Genomic DNA, 18,668 nt, shown 5'->3' with positions numbered 1-18,668 from the left:
TCGACTTCGGTGAAAATTGGGTTTTATTTTTAACTTAAAAAAAATTATTATTCTAGCATTTACAATTCTCAACTTCTTCACAACCCCTTTTCTCCTTTCACTTTAGCAACTTTCACCTAGGCTCTGTGCCTAATGATGAGGAACCTAGTAGAACCGAGGACAGTGAATGCAGTGGCTACAATGGAGGGGAGAGGTCAGGAAATCACGTGTAGAAACACAACTGTGTCCTAGATTCCTTTCTGATGTGGGATTTTATGGAAGAGGCAAACCCTGATAGACTTGCAAATATAAAAGTACTATAAAAATATTTTCAACTTAGCTTGTCAGGGTGCTAAAAAGAAATTTATTACGTACCTCTATAATGACCAGGTGGCTGCTCATTTTAATTTGTAAACTTTAAGAGAATTTGAAAAGGACTCAAATAAAACTGAACCAATGTAATGCTGTTTTTCTGCCTTCGCTGATAAAAACTGATAAAAAATTTTTAATGTTATTACATAACTGAATGAAAAAAAAAATGAGCATCAGTGTTAAGCTTAGAGAATCTACCTACTTTCCAAATATAACTGACAGTGGCTAGAAGGTTACTTGGCTTTGTAGAGCTGACCTCAAAGTGAATAAATGCTCTCATTGTTTTAGGACTTTACTCACTTTATGATGATTACTCTACCCTTTCCAATATGAAAGGGTACTCTACTCTCTTTCCTTTCTCCTCACAGGAAGTGACCGAAGTAAAACAGAAGGGAGTAATCATGTGCCTCGTCTGTTAACACGGCGCCATCCTCCCCAAGTTATGGGCTCATAACTTGGGTTTCTTTTCTTTTGGTTAGGGGGCAGGGGAGGCTGATTTTAGCATCTGTGGTACACTACATGTCACTCCTCTGAATTCAAGAGTGATTTAACAGACAAAGCCTATGAGCTTCCTGAGGGCAGGGGCTGTGCCTTTCTTAAATCTCATCTGCCATATCCTATGCCCTGTGCTCACTAAAGGGTTTGGAGAATCAGTAGATGCATAACAAACAGATAAATGCTGTTATCAGCTCTGTGGCCTTGAAGAAGCCATTTAGCTCCTAAGAACCTTATTCCCTCATCTGTAAAACAAGAAGAAAATACCAACTCTGCCATACTCAAGAGGGTTTTCAATAATCAATAGGCAAAATTCAAGGAAGTACTTTGCACACTCTAAGGAAGCGTACAAATGTAAAGCTATTTCCCCCCTGTAGTTTAAGTCTCATATTTAATGTCTTCTAGAGTAACAATGTCTCCAGATACGACCTAGTCTCTTTTCCTGCTTGGGTGATCAAATACTAAGTTTCTACAGAAATATATTACACATTTTTCTTTAAGATTTCACTTATTTATTCAAGAGAGAAAGACAGCGAGAAAAAGCACCAGCGGGGGGCGGGGGGGAGGCAGAAGGAGAAGCAGGCTCCCCGCTGAGCAGGGAGCCCCGATGTGGGGCTTGATTCCAGGACCCCAGGATCATGACCTGAGCCAAAGGCAGACGCTTAACCAACTGAGCCAGCCAGGTGCCCTTACACATTTTCATACAGAAATAGGATTACTCACTTAAGTGAGTAATCAACAAATCAACAGATATAAATTAAAGCTAAAATTAGAAGCTATGTCTATTATAAATTGACATTCCAAAAAGTTATTTTATATAAAATAAAATCAAAAGTTTAACTCACCGCACATTTTTCCACCTTGCCAGCATTATTAGCCCATTTTACTAAAGCTAATAGTCGAACAAAGAGTTGACGTGTCCGGCTAGCAAACTGCACTATTTCTATTTTCCTGTAAGATAAAACAATTCTTAATGAACCAACATATTTGAAAAGAGTATTTCACAATTTATTTCATCTGGGCTAAAATATGAATCAATCTTTGTTTATAACCATTACAATAAAATGAACCGCCTAAGGTACTTACCTAAATATGAATTATTGTCACATTTTGTATACTGCATGCATTTTTTTATTTTCTACTTCCGAGTAATAAATCCAAAAAAATGTTTTAGCAATAAACCACCATCACATTTTAAAAATTAATTTTGTGTGACAATAAAAGTTGTTTACTGAACTATACCCAATTCACAGACATAAAAGTACAACGTAAAAGTTAACTAGGTCACAGAGAGGAACAAATTAAGAGTCAGGAATTTCATAATTAAGACTATGAGTTATGAATTTGCAACCTTTTTGTTACGAGAAAGGAACTGAAACAGATCTTTACCAAAGCTTGAAAGTGTCTCACTTCTACAAAAGCAAGGGCCCATTTCCCATCTTGCAAGAGCGTGATTTAAACACCTGAATAATCAAAGAACTATGCAACACTTTACCAAACTAATTTCAGTGACAAACTTAGATATTAAATCATCTAAACAAAGTTAAACTGAGCACTAAAAATAAAAGCTAGATGGTCTGTCCGTATCTATTTTTATGCTATATCCACTACGATGCTTATTCTCTCAATACTCATCAGTATTTTTATCATCTCATAAAGCCTTAAAAGCTTTGTCAGTATGTTAGCTAGACCTCTCAATTTCCTGACAGCTATAAAATTGAAAATCACTTTCGTAGTTTACTTTAAGATACTGAAAAATATATTCGACAGGCTGGGACTGATGACAGGACCCAGCAGGACATCAACCTCCCTCCAAGTGGACTCTGACCTATATTAATCTCAGTACAGCTGTTCAATGGACTACAGATCCAACCCACATCTCTGTATCTCACCAATAGCAACACCATGAGGCAATGCACCAAAATAAAAGCTTTTGTTGAAGTATAATCCTGACTGAGGACTACAGAGTCTAACTCCTAGCGAGAGCATGTGTGTGTAGCCCACAAAAAAACCTGAAAAGGCTTCCTTAAGATTCAGCCAGCAATATGATTATTGGTAGTACAAAGAGAAGAAGCAAGGGCACAGATACAATTAAGACTCCTTGCCAGTGTCTGTTAAGGATCTTAAGAGAGATAACAAGCAGAGCATCACAGGCAAGACTGGAGCACAGCAGAAATAGGAAATGTACATTAAGACCTGGCACCATCTCAGTGCTGGGAGCCCCAGTACTCAAACTCCAACTCAGCAATGACTTACAGAGCACGTGAGCTCTCTGCTCTTCTCCTAGAGCAAACATATCTGTCTATTATTAACTTGGTTCCCCAAATGATCTCCTGTACTGGAAAGCAAACACCCACCTTTGTAAACTATTGTAACATGACTTTTTTGACACCATGCAATCTCAAGTGATCAGCAGCATGAGTCAGTTTTTCAAGGCCCAGTTTCCCTTCCCACCCCTGAGTGGACAGAAGAAATCCGGATTTACATTTCCTTCCTTTAAAACTGACCAGCCAAACCATAACAAAAGTATGCTTCAACGGTCTCCCCCATCTCTCCCTTTTTGATCCAATTCCCTCAGAAAGATAGCTGGTGGTGGAGGTGGGGAGCAGAGTCACTAATAAATCTTCCCTAGTGACTTGGTATTTAGGGAAAAAAAAATTAACCAAGGAGCATAAGAGTGCCAGAGACACAGTCAAGTAGCCTACATACTGTGGCCACAACTTAAACCTCCATTACAGGATTACTTTGAAACCTTAATTTATCTTGTTCCTTTGGCCTATGGGCACAGTGGTGTTTAGTTATGTCTTAAGCCCCAAACTCCAACTCAGTCAAAATTCAACTGTGAAACAGCAATAGCAGTATGCAAATGTCAGTTCTCTAAAGACATCTAATAGCATCTTCATAGCAAACAGTAAATCAGCAGCCAACTTAAGTCAGTCTGTTCCTCAGCTTCTTCTATTAAGTTCTATACCTTCTACATCTTCCTCTCCCCCTCAGGGACTTAACAACAAAGGTTTCTAGAACACAAGGTCCAGAGCTGGTCTACACCAAGAACTGTCAAGGATGAGGAAATCACATTTCCCAGGGTTCCCTAAACAAATGGTGTAAAACATCACCCTAGGTTCTCTGGACCTAGGTTTCCAATCCACAGCCCTACCCTTCATACACATCCACACACACACACACACACTCACTCACACTCTTTCTCACATACACTCCCATAGATATACCAACACAGACATAGATTTAAGTTTTTTTTCATACTCACCTTTCCACATCAGATTTCCTTGGCAGTCTAAGAGAAAAAAGAAAAACAAAAGAAATTGACTAAATATACACATACCTTCATCAAACTATGATAACGGTCTTTATTTCAATTCTATTACACACCTTAGTGTTTCAGAAAAACTAGATAAATAGCCACTACAGGCTTATGTGGCTACCTACTCCTTTTTACAAGTTTCTAGCAATATGGCTATAAGGGAAAAAACTAACAAAGGAACATTCCCCCCCATTCAAGATGGTCCAAAAGGTATTGCATGAACCTCAAACATTTGAAAAGTTCAAGTCTTACATTAAACACACTACTATATCACAGAGTTAGAAAAGATATTCTTTTAAAACCAAAATAGACACGGATGCAGAATACTAGCTGCTAGCCTCCTTGTATCCAATGGAACCTTGCTTCCAAGAAATAATCTCTCCATGTTTTGTCAGAATGGGCAAAACTGGAAGCTAAGCACACAAAAGGACCAGTGTCAGCCAAGGGTTTTATGGTAATTATGATGCTGCATGGTGGTTAGATGTAAATGATTACTTTTAAGCTCCAGTAAGATTTTGATTTCTTTTTTGCTAGTACTCCAGTACAACAGCCAGCAACCAATGTCACTATTTTCCCTGTTAAATTATACCATTTAACACTCTCACATTCACTGATGCTTACAAAGGTCCTGATCTGCCTCCTGAATCACCACATTCTGTAAACCTCTATCCCATGGCTCAAGATTCAAAGGCCTGAGCAACTCTAAAGCCTCCTCTACATCTAATCCCTTCTTTTTTTTTTTTTTTTTAAAGATTTTATTTATTTGCGAGAGAGAGAATGAGAGACAGAGAGCATCAGAGGGAGGAGGGTCAGAGGGAGAAGCAGACTCCCTGCTGAGCAGGGAGCCTGACGTGGGACTCGATCCCGGAACTCCGGGATCATGACCTGAGCCGAAGTCAGTCGCTTAACCAACTGAGCCACCCAGGCGCCCGTCATCTAATCCCTTCTTGAAGAACACACACTGAGCCGCTTAGATTCTCTTCTCCCACCCACAGGCCACAGGTGCAGAAAAAATAAAACCAGAGTTCGAGGTACAAAGAGGGGAAACTATCAAAATGAGTTCTGGCCTGTAGTTAACAATAATTCTGAGAGTAGACAGTGAGATAGAAGTTGAAGTTATGATCCAGGTGATAAAGGAAACTAGGTACAAGCAGAAATTAAGGCCTTAGAAGACTGCAAGGAAAAACAACTACTGGCAAGGTCCTCTACATGTGAAAGCTCCCGAGAACACTCCCTTTGAGAAGCCACAACCCTCGTCCTCAAGGGAGGGAGAGAATGAGAACCTTGAATGCAGGTGTGTGCATAAGAGCCAGAGAGAAACAAAAGAGGAGAGCCTCTGGGGGTTGAGAACAGGAAACATTGTTCCAGCTCTTCCCACGTGCCCCAGAGATCCTGAAAGGATCATCTCATGTCAAAGACGGTATCATTTCCGGGACAAAGATTAGGCTTTGTTGTCTACATCCCTTTCCTCCCAATTCCTCCTAATCTATTTAAAATTCCTTTATGGATAACAAATCCACCATTTGGGGCAAAAGCCCTAAAATGCAAATTTTTGGAAGTCGCAGACACTTATTTACAGTGAAGTGTAATAAGACAAGTTTACATGACTGAGACCCTAGCATTTTCTAATTTTAATTAAAACAGGTTTAAAAAAAAAAAAAGGGTAGAACCTAATTCCCTAAATCAAGGCAGAGTATAAACTCTTAGATGAGAGCATGCATGTTGGGGAGGAGGTGGGGGTAGACAAGCAGAAGGGGGGAAAAAAAAACACAGAAATCTGTGGCCAAAAACAAACCACTGAAATTGCCAAGGCGGTCCTTTTTACTTTCAATAGTTCACAAGCAAACATCAAATATGGCAGAAATAAGACTCTTATAAAGTAAACCTAGAACACTAGTTTTACATCAATACATTGATTCTGACAGTTCCCACCTGGAACAAGGAAAAATATATGATTTAGGAACTCCAAGGTAAGTTCCTAAACTAATTTGGCTAGCACAAATCAAAAGAGAAAAGAGTTATTTTATATACCCAAGTATCAAGAGCAGGAATGTATTTTCCCATTAAATACTCCATGGTCTACAATGGCAATTCTAAAAATTCATTTGTTAATGTACTAAGTCAATATAATACTTAGTTAATCCCCAACTATGTGCCTAACTAGCCCAGGGAGCATAGCAAACAAATAAAAATTCCCATCCTCATGGAGCTTCCAGTGGGGAGGAAGTAGACAATAAATTAATGGTACCCAGTAGCGATAAGAAAAAAACAAAGCAGTGAGTAAAAAATAGACAGCAGGGGCAGAGTGCTTTTCATGGGTGGTCAGAGAATGTCTTTCTGGTAAGTTCTATCTGAACAAAGACCTAAAGGAAATAGGAAAGCAAACCACACAGATTTCTGGGGGGAAAGCAAAGGCCCTAAGGTGGGAGTGTGCCTGGCACTATCAAAAAACATCAAGAAGGGTAGTGTGGCTGAAACAGAATAAGCAAAGAGGAGAGTATTAGGAAATGAGGATAAAGAGGGAAGGGGGAGAAGGCACAGACCGCACACATGTCCTGGTTTGCCCAAGATAGTCCTGGTTCGTGCCTGTTGCTCCGACATTATTTTTTTAAGATTTATTTATTTTAGAAAGAGAGAGAGCATGGGCAGGAGGGGCAGAGGGAGAGAAAGAATCTCAAGCAGACTCCTGAGGATGGAGCTCGATCTCATGACCCTGAGATCACGACCTGAGCTAAAACCAACAGTCAGATGCTTAACTTACTGTGCCACCCAGGTGCGCCCAGCATTATTATTAAGAACACCACCTTTCATGCTCAAAAGTGTCCTGATCTGGACCATAAGTTTTACGGTCACTCCAAATACAGGGGACTATAAAACCTTTTTACCATAAGTGAGATGGAGAACCGCTGCAGAGTTGTGGGCAGAGAAGTTTTAAAAGGATCGTCCTGACTATTTTATGGATGACAAAAACTGTAAAGGGGCAAGGGTAGCAGTTAGAGATATCAACTGGCAGACTACTGCAGTCAACATGGGAGAAGGATTCACACTTGATGGAAATGTTGAAAACTGGTCAGACTCTGAAGTCAGAGATGACAAGACTTGCTGATGTACTGGGTATGGGATTGGAAGAAAGAGGAATTACTCCAAATTTGTGGCCTAAGCCACAACAGGAAGAATGGAGATACTCTTTAGTGAGACAGAAGAGGTTTGGGGGGGGGGAATATATCAAGTGGAATTGACTGAAATGCCCATTAGGTATTTAAATGTAGGCATCTGGATATAGAGTCTGGAGTTCAGTGGAGGGGTCTCTGCTGGAGACAGAAGTATGGGAATCATCATCATAAAAAGGGTGCAGGATTAAAACTATACACTTATTCTACTGCAATAAAATAGACATGTCTTTGTAACTAAGTTGTAAAATAGGAAGAACACAATATAATTCAAAAAATTTCTAGAAATCCTCTATGAAAGAACAAATTATACAATCACTGATAGCAGTTTTCAGCATTTTTCCATAGCTATACACTGGGTAGGTGATCTTCACATATATATGAAATTTTTTCATAGACACTCTTAAATTTTCATGAAATCCAAAAATAATTGGTTCAGAGAAGTATATTACTTTAATAACACCTAATCATGACAGCTATTTAAGTTTCTCATTAGACGGGGAAGACTTTTTTCTGTTCCATTCAATAAAGTACCGTATGTCAAAATTGAGTGAGAATGATGTTTTACAGGAATAAGTGGAACCTATTCTAACTCTTTCAGTCATCCGCAAACAAATATTTTAAGTCTCTGGTAACAAATTACTATGCCACTTTACAGCCTAATATCTACATATTAATGCATACAAATGAATACACTGATCTGCAATGTAACAAGATAAAAGATAAAAACTAAATTAAGTAAAAACTTAAAATTCTTACTTTTTCTGAACCTGGATTTAAAATGTATAACAGTAATTAAGGTATATATACCCCCCAATTTTTTTTTTAAAGATTTTATTTATTATTTGAGAGAGAGAGAATGAGAGAGAGTGAGTACATGATAGGGGGGAGGGTCAGAGGGAGAAGCAGACTCCCCGCCGAGCAGGGAGCCCGATGCGGGACTCGATCCCGATCCCGGGACTCCAGGATCATGACCTGAGCCGAAGGCAGTCGCTTAACCAACTGAGCCACCCAGGCGCCCCATACCCCCAAATTTTATAGTGTCTTTTCTTCACACACTGAGAATTAGTGTATTCTGATCCTATTTTGAAGGGATTAACAACTTAATCATGTCCCAAGGCATTTCATTGGTAACTTGATTTATAAACTCCCTACATACTCCAAGAGACAATAACAGAAGACCAGTTACAATAAATCTTTTACTTACACTAAATGCGTTAAGACTTCAAACACTCTCAAACATTTCAGGAAAAAACAAACAAACAAACCTTGGAATCCAAAATTTTGGATTATTTTATACACAATAGATCTCCTGAGTTCCAACTGTCAGAAGCAATTACAACCTAAATTTAAAATGTACCCTCAAGACGCTGTAAAACAGATTTCCTGTCTTTGGGAATTCGAATATTATGTATTCCTAAACCCTAACGTGGGGCTTTCGGCTAAAAAGCTTCCAACCAAGGAATCAATAGGGTTCTGCTGGCAACTCGAGCAAAAACCCCAAAAATGGGATTTTCAGTGAGTCTAACATACAAAATTAACAAGTCTCCGTTGCTCCTCTCCAGAAAGACCCCAAATGCAAAGCTTTTCCTCCACCTCCACTGAGCCCCAAGAGTTCAGAAATTCTAGACTAAGTAGCCCAGAGGAAAGGAAAAAACAGCAGCCCCGTGGGGAGGTGCGAGCCTCTCTAAGCCGGTTGGGCGGGAAGCGATTGGGGGGGGGGGGTGCTGGGGAGCAGGCATGGGTTTCGCGGCACTTACAGGTCCGTCAACACCATGAGCTCGGAGTAGGCCCGGTGCAGAAGAAATTCGATGAGGGTACTCAGCCGGTAGCCCGGACTGGCCGCGGCTGCAGCGGCCGCCGCCACGGCGGCTCCGGGAGGAGGAGGCGCCGGGGCTGACGCGGGACCACCGGGGGCCCCGCCACCGCCTCCAGGCGGGACCAGCTGGTGGTTCTCCAGCTGCACTGGGGCCATGGCGGCGCAGGGCCGGGCTTGGCGCAGCGGCACAAGATGAAGCGCTCGAGCCTCCCAGGCGCTCGGTCACCGCGCCTAAGTGGGCGCGGGCAGAGTCGCCGCCGCCTACCGCCAGGCCGCCTCCGAACAGGAAGCCGTGCGCCGGCCGCGGAGGCCCGCCCCCATGTAGCGACGAGCCCGCCGGCCCCAGCGACTAGAGCGAGGGGCGGGGGGGAGGCGGGGAGGGCGGGGAAGCGGGGCGGCCTCCGCAGAGAAGCTGCGCCTCCGCCACCGATCAGAGTCCGCTTCGGCAAGCAGCCGCAGCGTCCATGTTGACGGCCCAAAGCGGAAGTCGTTAGGCAGAACGGAAGGGGAACCTGCAGGGGGACTTCCGACAGCAACCTGTGCTTTTTCTCCGGCTGTCCGGCGCCGTGACGCTTGGGGGCGCGTGGGAGTGAGGCGGGGCCGGCGCGCGGGCCGGGAAAGCGGAAGCGGGGGCCGCGCGTCGCCGGAAGCGGGTGTGGGGGCGGAGCCGGTACGTCACCGCGAACGTCAGTAGTTACCCCGCCCTTGCCGTCGCCGCCCTCCGGTGCTTAAAAGGCTCCAATTTACACTGAGGTATTTATCAGCGCTCCCCAGTGGGGCTCAAACGCTGCTGGGAGGCTCCCTCCCAAGATGTTCGTGAGTTGTGGTTCTGGAATCGCGAAGAAATTGTAGCGGCTGTGGCCGCTCTTGTGGCTTCTCAGATCTTTGCTCCTCCCACAGTCTGCTCATGCGCCTTTCGTGGGATAGACGTTTCCGTCATTGTTTTTTTTTTTTTTTCTTAACTGTGGGAAAAGATGTGAGAAAATATGATGGGGTGTAGGAGCAAGGCTGCTGGCAGAATAACTTCACTTTAATGGAGTTGGACATATGCCGCTCTCGTTACCGACCCCCAAATCCCGGGAGTTCTACTACAGAAACAGCCCTTAAATCCTCTACCGCTGGTTCTCACTCGGTTCTTGTCCCTGCTCTTGTAGTAGACGCCCTGCCCTCCCAGGGTTTTCAGTTCTTTTTCTATGCCCTACCTCCAGTTTTCCCCTTCAAAATCCACGTCTAGTATTTTGCTTCCTGCTTTAAATTGGTGATTCTCAACCCAGTCTGCGCGTTGGAATCGCGGGGCGTCGGGGGGCGGGGCTTTAAAAAATACTTATATGCCACGCTCATAGATTCGGCTTTAAGTGGTCTGATGTGAGGTCTGGGTTCGAGGTTTTTAAAATCTTCCTTATGTGCAGCTAAGGTAGAAATCCACTGTTAAAAAGCGTCAATTGCTGCGACCCTTTTATGAAACATCCTTTTGCAGATTTCATATCTGTAACTCTTAGGTGTAGGAGATGCCCTTGTTCTTTAAGGTTAAAATACTCTTATTGTCCACTTGTGTGATTCTCAGTCATTCTTGAAGGCCATTCACCTGTAACCTTTGGAGTATAGTCGCTTGCTCCCTCTTTTGTGGCCTTCAAGCATATTTACACGCAGTATCATCATGGTACTCATCAAAATGCCTTAGGACTACTTACACCCCTTACAGGTGCAGTTGCTGGAGGGCACAGACTTATTCCTCCCTATGCAAGTTACCTCAGGGAACAAACATTTTTATGTTAGCTAGAATGGTACCATTTCTTTTGCAGTTGTTTTGATTTGTTTTATTGAAGTTCCCCCCCACACACACCTTTCTGAAAACTATTGACTTGAGTTAAAAAAAAGCCGGTGGTCACATACACAGGAAAGATAGGTGGTCCTACAAGATGGTCTTTAAGGTCTTTTCTAACTCTCAGATTCTGATTCTGTGTGATGTTGATAGGATTTTAACTCTGCCTTATTGCATATATTAAACACAGTTACACAGCATGTATTTTGGTATACATTCTATTTGGCAATAAGGTTCTACCTAGAGACAGTACAACCAACTTGCAAATAAAAGAGAAAAATTAATTGGATGGGGTGGTTTTAGAATAGAGAAGACTTCACCCACATCCATCAAATTAGATTCTATTGAAATTTCTGTGTTTCAATAGATACCTTTAAAAATTGAAAAGTACTTGTTAAAAAGATATTCCAAAGGAAAACAGGGCAACGATCAAGGAATAGAACTGTGAGAGGTGCTATGCTTGAATTGTTGGCAATAAGGGAGGTAATATAAATGGAAGCTCCTCAAAGAGGTGATAGCCCACCTCCCAACCTGATAGTGTAGCCGCTAGACAAATACAGGAAGTGCTAGTGAAGAAATGACGGGGAAGGAGAAAAAATATTAGCATGTTTGACTGAGTTACTAAAGGAATGACTCATCTGAATCACTTTTGGGAATCGTGTAATGTATAATTTTAAAGCCTACAGTACAATGTTTGGCACTGTAGTGTATATACATAATTCTTTCACATTTTTCAATTGTTCCCCTGTTTGGTCATCACCAGATTCTGTCGCACTTCACATAGTTTCAGAACTAGCAGCATGATATTTCCTCGGCTCTTCAATTGACCCAAACACTTGACATCTTTCATGAAGTCAATCTGATTTTAATAAAAGAAACTGATTGCAAAATATGGAGAAATAAGAGAACATTTCCTTTTAAGCCCTCTTGATGGAAAAATGAAATTGTGATAAATATAGTTTCATTTTGAAGCATACAGCTGCCCCTCAGACACAAATGAATGGGAAAGAAATTAAAAAGTAATTTTTTCTTTCTTTTTATGAGATACTGCAGCCAGTTCCTCCAAAACAGAGAGCAAAAGCAGTAACTGCATTCATTCAAGAGATGCTCCGTTCATGGTAAAGTTGAGGAAAGGAACTCACAATACTGTGAGTATGGTCTGACCACCTTAGAAAAAAATGAGAAAACTTTAATTGTTTTGCCTGTAAAAGAAAACCCAAACTTCTTACTGTGGTCTCTAAAGCCATTAACAGAGTAACCCTTGCCTGCTTCTCCACCACTATCTCCTGCCACTCTTTCCTTCACTTACTATACCTGTAACCTCACTGGGTCTAATATGTGCTGTTTTCTTCGGTGTTAGGGCTTGTCCACTGTTCCAAATATGGGAAGCACTTGTTTCCCAGCTCTTCACATGGCTAGCTTCTCATCCTTCTAGTATCAGCATAAATGAGAAAATCCTCAGGGAGGCCTCCCCTGAATATATGATATTAGGAATGTACAAGGAATTTCATTGCTCTATTGTAGAAGCCAAACCATGTGAATGATCTTAACTGTCTCAGTAGAAGAATGGCTAAGTAAATTACTGTATTTCTTTTTTTTTTTTTTTTAAGATTTGTTGATTTTAGAGAGGGAGAGCACGTGCACTCATGAGCACGCCCTTGAGCAGGGGAAGGGGCAGAGGAAGAGGAAGAGAGAGAATCCTCAAGCAGACTCCCCGCTGAGTGTGGAGCCGCCGCGGGACTCAATGCCAGGACCCTGAGATCTGAAATCAGGAGTTGGCCGCTTAACCTGCTGAGCCACCCAGGTGCCCCAAATTACTGTATTTCTATGTAGCTGTTCAAATGAAGGAATTAGACCTACATGTACCAATGTGGATACATCTCAAAAACAAAACTGAATGAAAACACCAATCTTTTTTGATACCATTTCTGTCCATTTTTATTTATTAATTTTAGGGTTTTTTTTAAGATTTTATTCATTTATTTGAGAGAGAGAGACAGCAAGAGCAGGAACACAAGCAGGGGGAGTGGGAGAGGGAGAAGCAGGCTTCCGGCCGAGCAGGGAGCCCGATGCGGGACTTGATCCCAGGACCGTGGGATCCTGACCTGAGCCGAAAGCAGATGCTTAACGACTGAGCCACCCAGGCGCCCCTGTTTTTTTATTTTTTTAAATTTAATTTAAATTCCAGTATAGTTAACATACACTATTATATTATTTTCAGGCGTACAGTATAGTGATTCAACAATTTTATACATTTTATATGAGCTCATTGTGACAAGTGCACTCCTTACTCCCCGTCACTTATTTTATCCATCCCTCCCCCCCAACCACCTCTCCTCTGGTAACCATCAGTTTGTTCTCTATACTTGAGAGTCTGTTTCTTGCTTTGTCTCTCTCTTTCTCTCTTTTTTTCCTTCGCTCATTTGTTTTGTTTCTTACTTCTGTCCATTTTTGAAGCACACGAAATAACACTCTATAATTTCATATATTGTAGTCAAAGTAAAAAATGTAAATGAGGATGACAGCACTTTCAGGGTGGTAGTTACAGGGAGGGATGAGGGATGAGTGGTGCATTATTGGTTATTAGCTATTTGTTATATTTAATGGGTTTACGGAAGAAATACCTGAAGGAAATGTGACAATATTAATATCTATTAAATCTGGGTAGGGAGAGATGATTGTTAATATATTCTGTACTTTTCAGTATGTTTAAAGATTTCATAATTTGTTAAAGTTTAAATTAAAGTGTTTCTATTAGTATAATTTACACAGGCTGCCATAACAAACCCCCAAATCTCAGTGACTTAACACAGTAAGAGTTTATTTCTCGTGCTCACAAAGTTCAGGAAAGATGTACCTGATGGAGAGGCCCATACTACCCTAAGCTCTAAGTAATAACCCAGAGATTCAGGCTCCTACCTTGGGAAGCCATCACTCTAACCGGGAGATTTTTTTATGTCCACCCAAATTCCATTAGCCAGAATTAGTCACATGGCCCTTTTAAAGGCTAGGAGCTGGATCCATCCATGTTGTTTTAAATGGCAAAACCTTATTCTTTTTTATGCCTAGGTGATATTCCATTGTATATATACCACATCTTATTTATCCATTCATCTATCAATGAACACTTAGGTTACTTCCATAACTTGGTTATTATAAATAATGCTGCAGTGAGGGCCAGGGAGTGAGGGATGGGTGAAATAGGTGAAGGGGATTAAGAGGTACAAATTTCCAGTTATAAATTGCAGAGATGAAAAGTACAGCATAGGGAATGTAGTCAATAATAATATAATAATGTTATATGGAGACAGATGTTGACTACCCTTACCGTGGGGAGCACAGCTTAACGTATAAAATTGTTAAATCACTATGTTGTGCCCCTGAAATTAATATAACATGGTATATCAACTATACTTCAATAATAAATTTTTTTTTTAAGATTTTATTATTTATTTTAGAGAGAGTGGGGAGAGGAGCAGAGGGAGAGGGACAAGCAGACTCTGCACTAAGTGCAGAGACAGATGCAGGGCTTGATCTCAGGACCCCGAGACCATGACCTGAACTGAAACCAACAGTCAAACACTCAACCAACTGAGCCACCCAGGCACCCCAATAATAAATTCTTTTTATTTTTTATTTATTATAAGATTTTATTTATTTATTTGACAGAGACACACAGCGAGAAAGGGAACACAAGCAGGGGGAGTGGGAGAGGGAGAAGCAGGCTTCTTGCTGAGCAGGGAGCCCAACATGGGGCTCGATCCCAGGACCCTGGGATCCTGACCTGAGCCGAAGGCAGACGCTTAACGACTGAGCCACCCAGGCACCCCAATAAATTCTTTTTAAAATAAAGGCTAGGGAGCTGGGAAATAACAGTCTTCTTGTGTGCCTAGGTAGAAAATGAAATGGTTTGGTGAATAAATAGCATTGTTTTTACCAGAAGATTAAAGTAGTCTTCTCTCTGTGTCTCTCTCTCTTTTTTTTTTTTTTCCTTAGAACACAGCCTCTGGAATCAGACCACTTAGGTTAAAATCCTAGCTTGACCACTTACCATCTGAATGCTCTCCAGCAAGTTATTTCAATTCTTGGGTCTCAATTTCCTCATCTGTAATAATAGTATTTACCTCAGAGGATGATTGTGAAGAATTAATGAGTTAACATTTGCAAACAGTAAGTGATCTATAAATATTAACTATTACCATCATCATCACTTAGGAGTAATAATTCTTGCATTTGTTTTTTCACCTAATAACCTCTGAACTTACTGTCTTTTCCTGTACTCATGTAGCTCTCTCTGATAGCCCCAGCACCTAGCATAGTGTGCCTAGCTATCTGGCTTTAATGAATGAATGGCACAGGTATATTCCTTCATCTGTACATTGTAGTTCTATTTATATTGCATTCCTTTATTTGGTATTAAGATTGATTTACATATATTTACATGTGAAATGAAGTGTCTAGGATTTCTATGAAAACACTCTGGGAAAAAAAGTGGGCGGAGGTAGATGAAATACGATTGGCAACATGTTGAGAATTATTAAAGTTGATGATGGATACATGGAAGTTCCTTATCCTCTATTCCTTCTCTTCTGTAGGTGTGAGAATATGCATAGTAAAAAGTTTTGAATAATTGAAAATGGGTAGTCAACTAAAGGTCCAGATTTTTTTCTTTCCTAACCAACAGCTTTTAAAATATATATATATATATATATAATATATAATAAATTAAATATATATTTAAGGGGCACCTGGATGGCTCAGTCGGTTAAGGTCTGCCTTTGGCTCAGGTCATGATCCTGGGGTCCTGGGATTGAGTCCCTCATCAGGCTCCCTGCTTAGCAGGCAGTCTGCTTCTCCTTCTCCCTCTGCAGCTCCCCCTGCTTGTGCTCCCTCTCTCTCTCTCTCTCTCTCTCTCAAATAAATAAGATCTTTAAAAATATATATGTATATTTAATATATATGTAATATATATAATATGTAATATATGTGATAAATTAAGTATATATTTAATCTTTTGGATTTTTAAAAAACTTTATTTGAGAGAGAGACAGAGAGAGCGTAAGCGGGAGGAGGGGCAGAGGGAGAGAGACAAGCAGACTCCCTGCTGAGCGGGGAGCCAGATATGGGGCTTGATCCCTGGACCCTGAGACCATGACCTCATCCTAAGTCAGACGCTTAACTGACTGAACTACCCAGGCACCCCATCTTTCAGATTTTTAAAACATTTGTGTAATTTATAGAGTGTTTAACATTAAAAAAACTACCAGGAAACCTAAAATTATACCTGCTTATAAAAGACATGAAAGTGTCAAATATTTTAACAACTTTGGTTTCAGGCCTTGAAATAAGAATGTTTGCAAGGAGCTCTAAAAACAAACAAACAAACAAAAACTTATCCAAATGTATAATCTTTTTTTTTTTAAGATTTTATTTATTTATTTGACACACAGAGAGAAAGCACAAGTAGGCAGAGAGGCAGGCAGAGAGAGAGGCAGAAACAGGCTCTCCACTGAGCAGGGAGCCCAATGCGGGACTCGATCCCGAGACTCCAGGATCATGACCTGAGCCGAAGGCAGTCGCTTAACCAACTGAGCCACCCAGGCTCCCCTCCAAATGTATAATCTTAAAAATTTCTAGCTGTGCTAAAATTCAATGTCTTTTTTTTCACCTTACAGTTACTTTTTTAAAAAATTTTGTGGTGAGAACATTTAAGATCTACTCTCTTAGCAACTTTCAGATATACAACACATGTTAACTATGGTCACCATGCTGTATACTAGATCCCCAGAACTTACTCATTTTATAACTGGAGGTTTATAACATTTGACTAACATCTCCCCGTGTCCCCCACCCCCAGCCCCTGGCAAACACCAATCTACTCTTTGTTTCTATGAGTTTGGCTTTTTTGGATTCCCACATGTAAGTGTGACCATATAGTATGATCTTTGTCTTTCTATGTCTGACTTACTTTACTTAGCCTATTGCCATCAAAGTTTTATCCAAATGGCAGGGTTTCCTTCTTTTTTATGGCTGAATAATATTCCTGTGTGTGTGTGTGCGTGTGTGTGTGTAGATAGATAAATAGATACCACATTTTTTTAATCCATTCATTCATCAACAGACACTTAGGTTGTTTCCATGTCTTGGCTATTGTGAATAATGCCACAGTGAACATGGGGGTACAGATACCTCTTTGTAAAATTCATTATCTTTTAAATAACTGATTTCTAATGGGTGAACAAAGGAAAAAGAAATAAAAGGAAGAAGGAACCCATTTAGAATATAGTTATATTCTTCATTAAGAGATAAAAATCTGGGGCGCCTGGGTGGCTCAGTCGTTAAGCATCTACCTTTGGCTCAGGTCCTGAGATCGAGCCCCGCATCGGGCTCTCTGCTCCACAGGAAGCCTGCTTCTCCTTCTCCCTCTGCCCCTGCTTGTGTTCCCTCTCTTGCTGTGTCTCTCTCTGTCAAATAAATAAATAAAATCTTTTTTAAAAAGAGAGAGATAAAAATCTTATCTTGCCTTCTTCTATCTTTGTTAGGGAAGAACCCCGCCCTCTGGATCGTTAGGAGTAAACCTGCCATCCATTGGTGCTAAAAGTAGACCATATGATCAGAGTGAGCCTCAGCGCAGCAGACAGCAGGGGCACCACCATGATAGCTCTGGTTCTTATGCCCCCAAGTCCTGTGGCATGATGTGATGGGCCCAGATGGAGACCCTGTGCTCAGTGAGCTGCATCATAACTGAGAAACCCTGGGGCCCACTTCAGTGCCTTAACTCTTAGCAGTCAGAATGAAACAAGATTGCACTGGTGAATGCGTGAGGAGAGAGCTGAGATGTCAGGCCCAGCTGAGCAGTCCTGCTTTTTTGTTAGCTGAATAGCCCTGCCATCCTGAGGGTGTCCGGCACAGCAGAATAGTTCCAATGTGGCCAAGCCCAGATGAGTTCATAGCGCAGGGATGAGATGACAAACCCAGCAGCAGGGTCATAGTGTCACTTGCAGCTGCTGCTTGACTCACATGAACCATGTGACTGTTTTGTGATGCTGCAGTGCTGGGTGAAGGGGACAGAGAAAGCATTCCATGTTCCCACTCCTTCCCCCCGAACACACACACACACACCTTGTAGGGATGAAGGTATCCCATCATCAGGTATCAGGGTTATTGTTCCCTTTCCATGGCCACCTAGTTCATTTGGTCTAAGTCAGTAGCCACTACGTCTCTCTTCACTCAGCTAACTCCCACCTCCACCCAGACCTTCTTCCATTTCAGATGGGCACCATGGTAGAACTTGGTGGGACCGTGATGTCCCCTGTCATCAAGCAGGCCACTGGAGCGACACTCTAGGGCTCATGAATGTCACCAACTGATTGTTCTCCTCATGGTCAGTGCTCTTCCACCCCCAACAACTGAAACCAAGTTGTAGCAGAAGCAAAGACTGTAGTCACCTTCCCCCTGTGGTCTGACTGCCACCTTAAGATGAAACCAGCCAGGCTTCCCAGGCACTAGGACCAGAGGAGAAAAAAGAGGAGGGACTAGAGATTGTCCGGGTAGAATCATAAATATGGAGTACCCAGTCTCCCGTTGCTCCCACCCTTTCAGTACTGACCTTCTCTACTCAGCTGTTCCAAAGGATGTTCCCTTGGAAGCCTGATAAGCCATATGGCTGCATTCAGTCTCTCCTGGGTG

General features: G+C 41.6%; 1 protein-coding gene and 1 long non-coding RNA gene across 4 annotated transcripts in view; one reads left to right on the top strand and one right to left on the bottom strand.

Annotated features, from left to right (window-relative positions):
• MED14 (mediator complex subunit 14) overlaps positions 1-9,650 on the bottom strand; it is a 73,562-nt gene extending 63,912 nt beyond the window's left edge. For both annotated transcript variants that reach the window (XM_081808978.1, XM_081808979.1), the window contains exons 1-3: positions 9,099-9,650; positions 4,115-4,141; positions 1,692-1,797 (exon numbers count right to left, since the gene is read on the bottom strand). In XM_081808978.1, coding sequence (XP_081665104.1) covers positions 1,692-1,797; positions 4,115-4,141; positions 9,099-9,313 — 348 coding nt within the window. In that variant the 5' untranslated portion in view covers positions 9,314-9,650. The remainder of the gene's footprint in view (positions 1-1,691; positions 1,798-4,114; positions 4,142-9,098) is intronic.
• A 180-nt stretch (positions 9,651-9,830) lies between these two features.
• LOC115942664 (uncharacterized) overlaps positions 9,831-18,668 on the top strand; it is a 73,984-nt gene continuing 65,146 nt past the window's right edge. For both annotated transcript variants that reach the window (XR_014141357.1, XR_014141358.1), the window contains exons 1-3: positions 9,831-9,910; positions 12,024-12,127; positions 14,976-15,149. This is a non-coding gene — a long non-coding RNA (uncharacterized LOC115942664). The remainder of the gene's footprint in view (positions 9,911-12,023; positions 12,128-14,975; positions 15,150-18,668) is intronic.

Source organism: Leptonychotes weddellii, chromosome X (assembly GCF_054177405.1).
Source record: "Leptonychotes weddellii isolate Sample4059 chromosome X, ASM5417740v2, whole genome shotgun sequence".
In the NCBI taxonomy this organism is placed as follows: Eukaryota; Metazoa; Chordata; class Mammalia; order Carnivora; family Phocidae; genus Leptonychotes; species Leptonychotes weddellii.
This window is presented reverse-complemented; position numbering and strand designations above follow the sequence as displayed.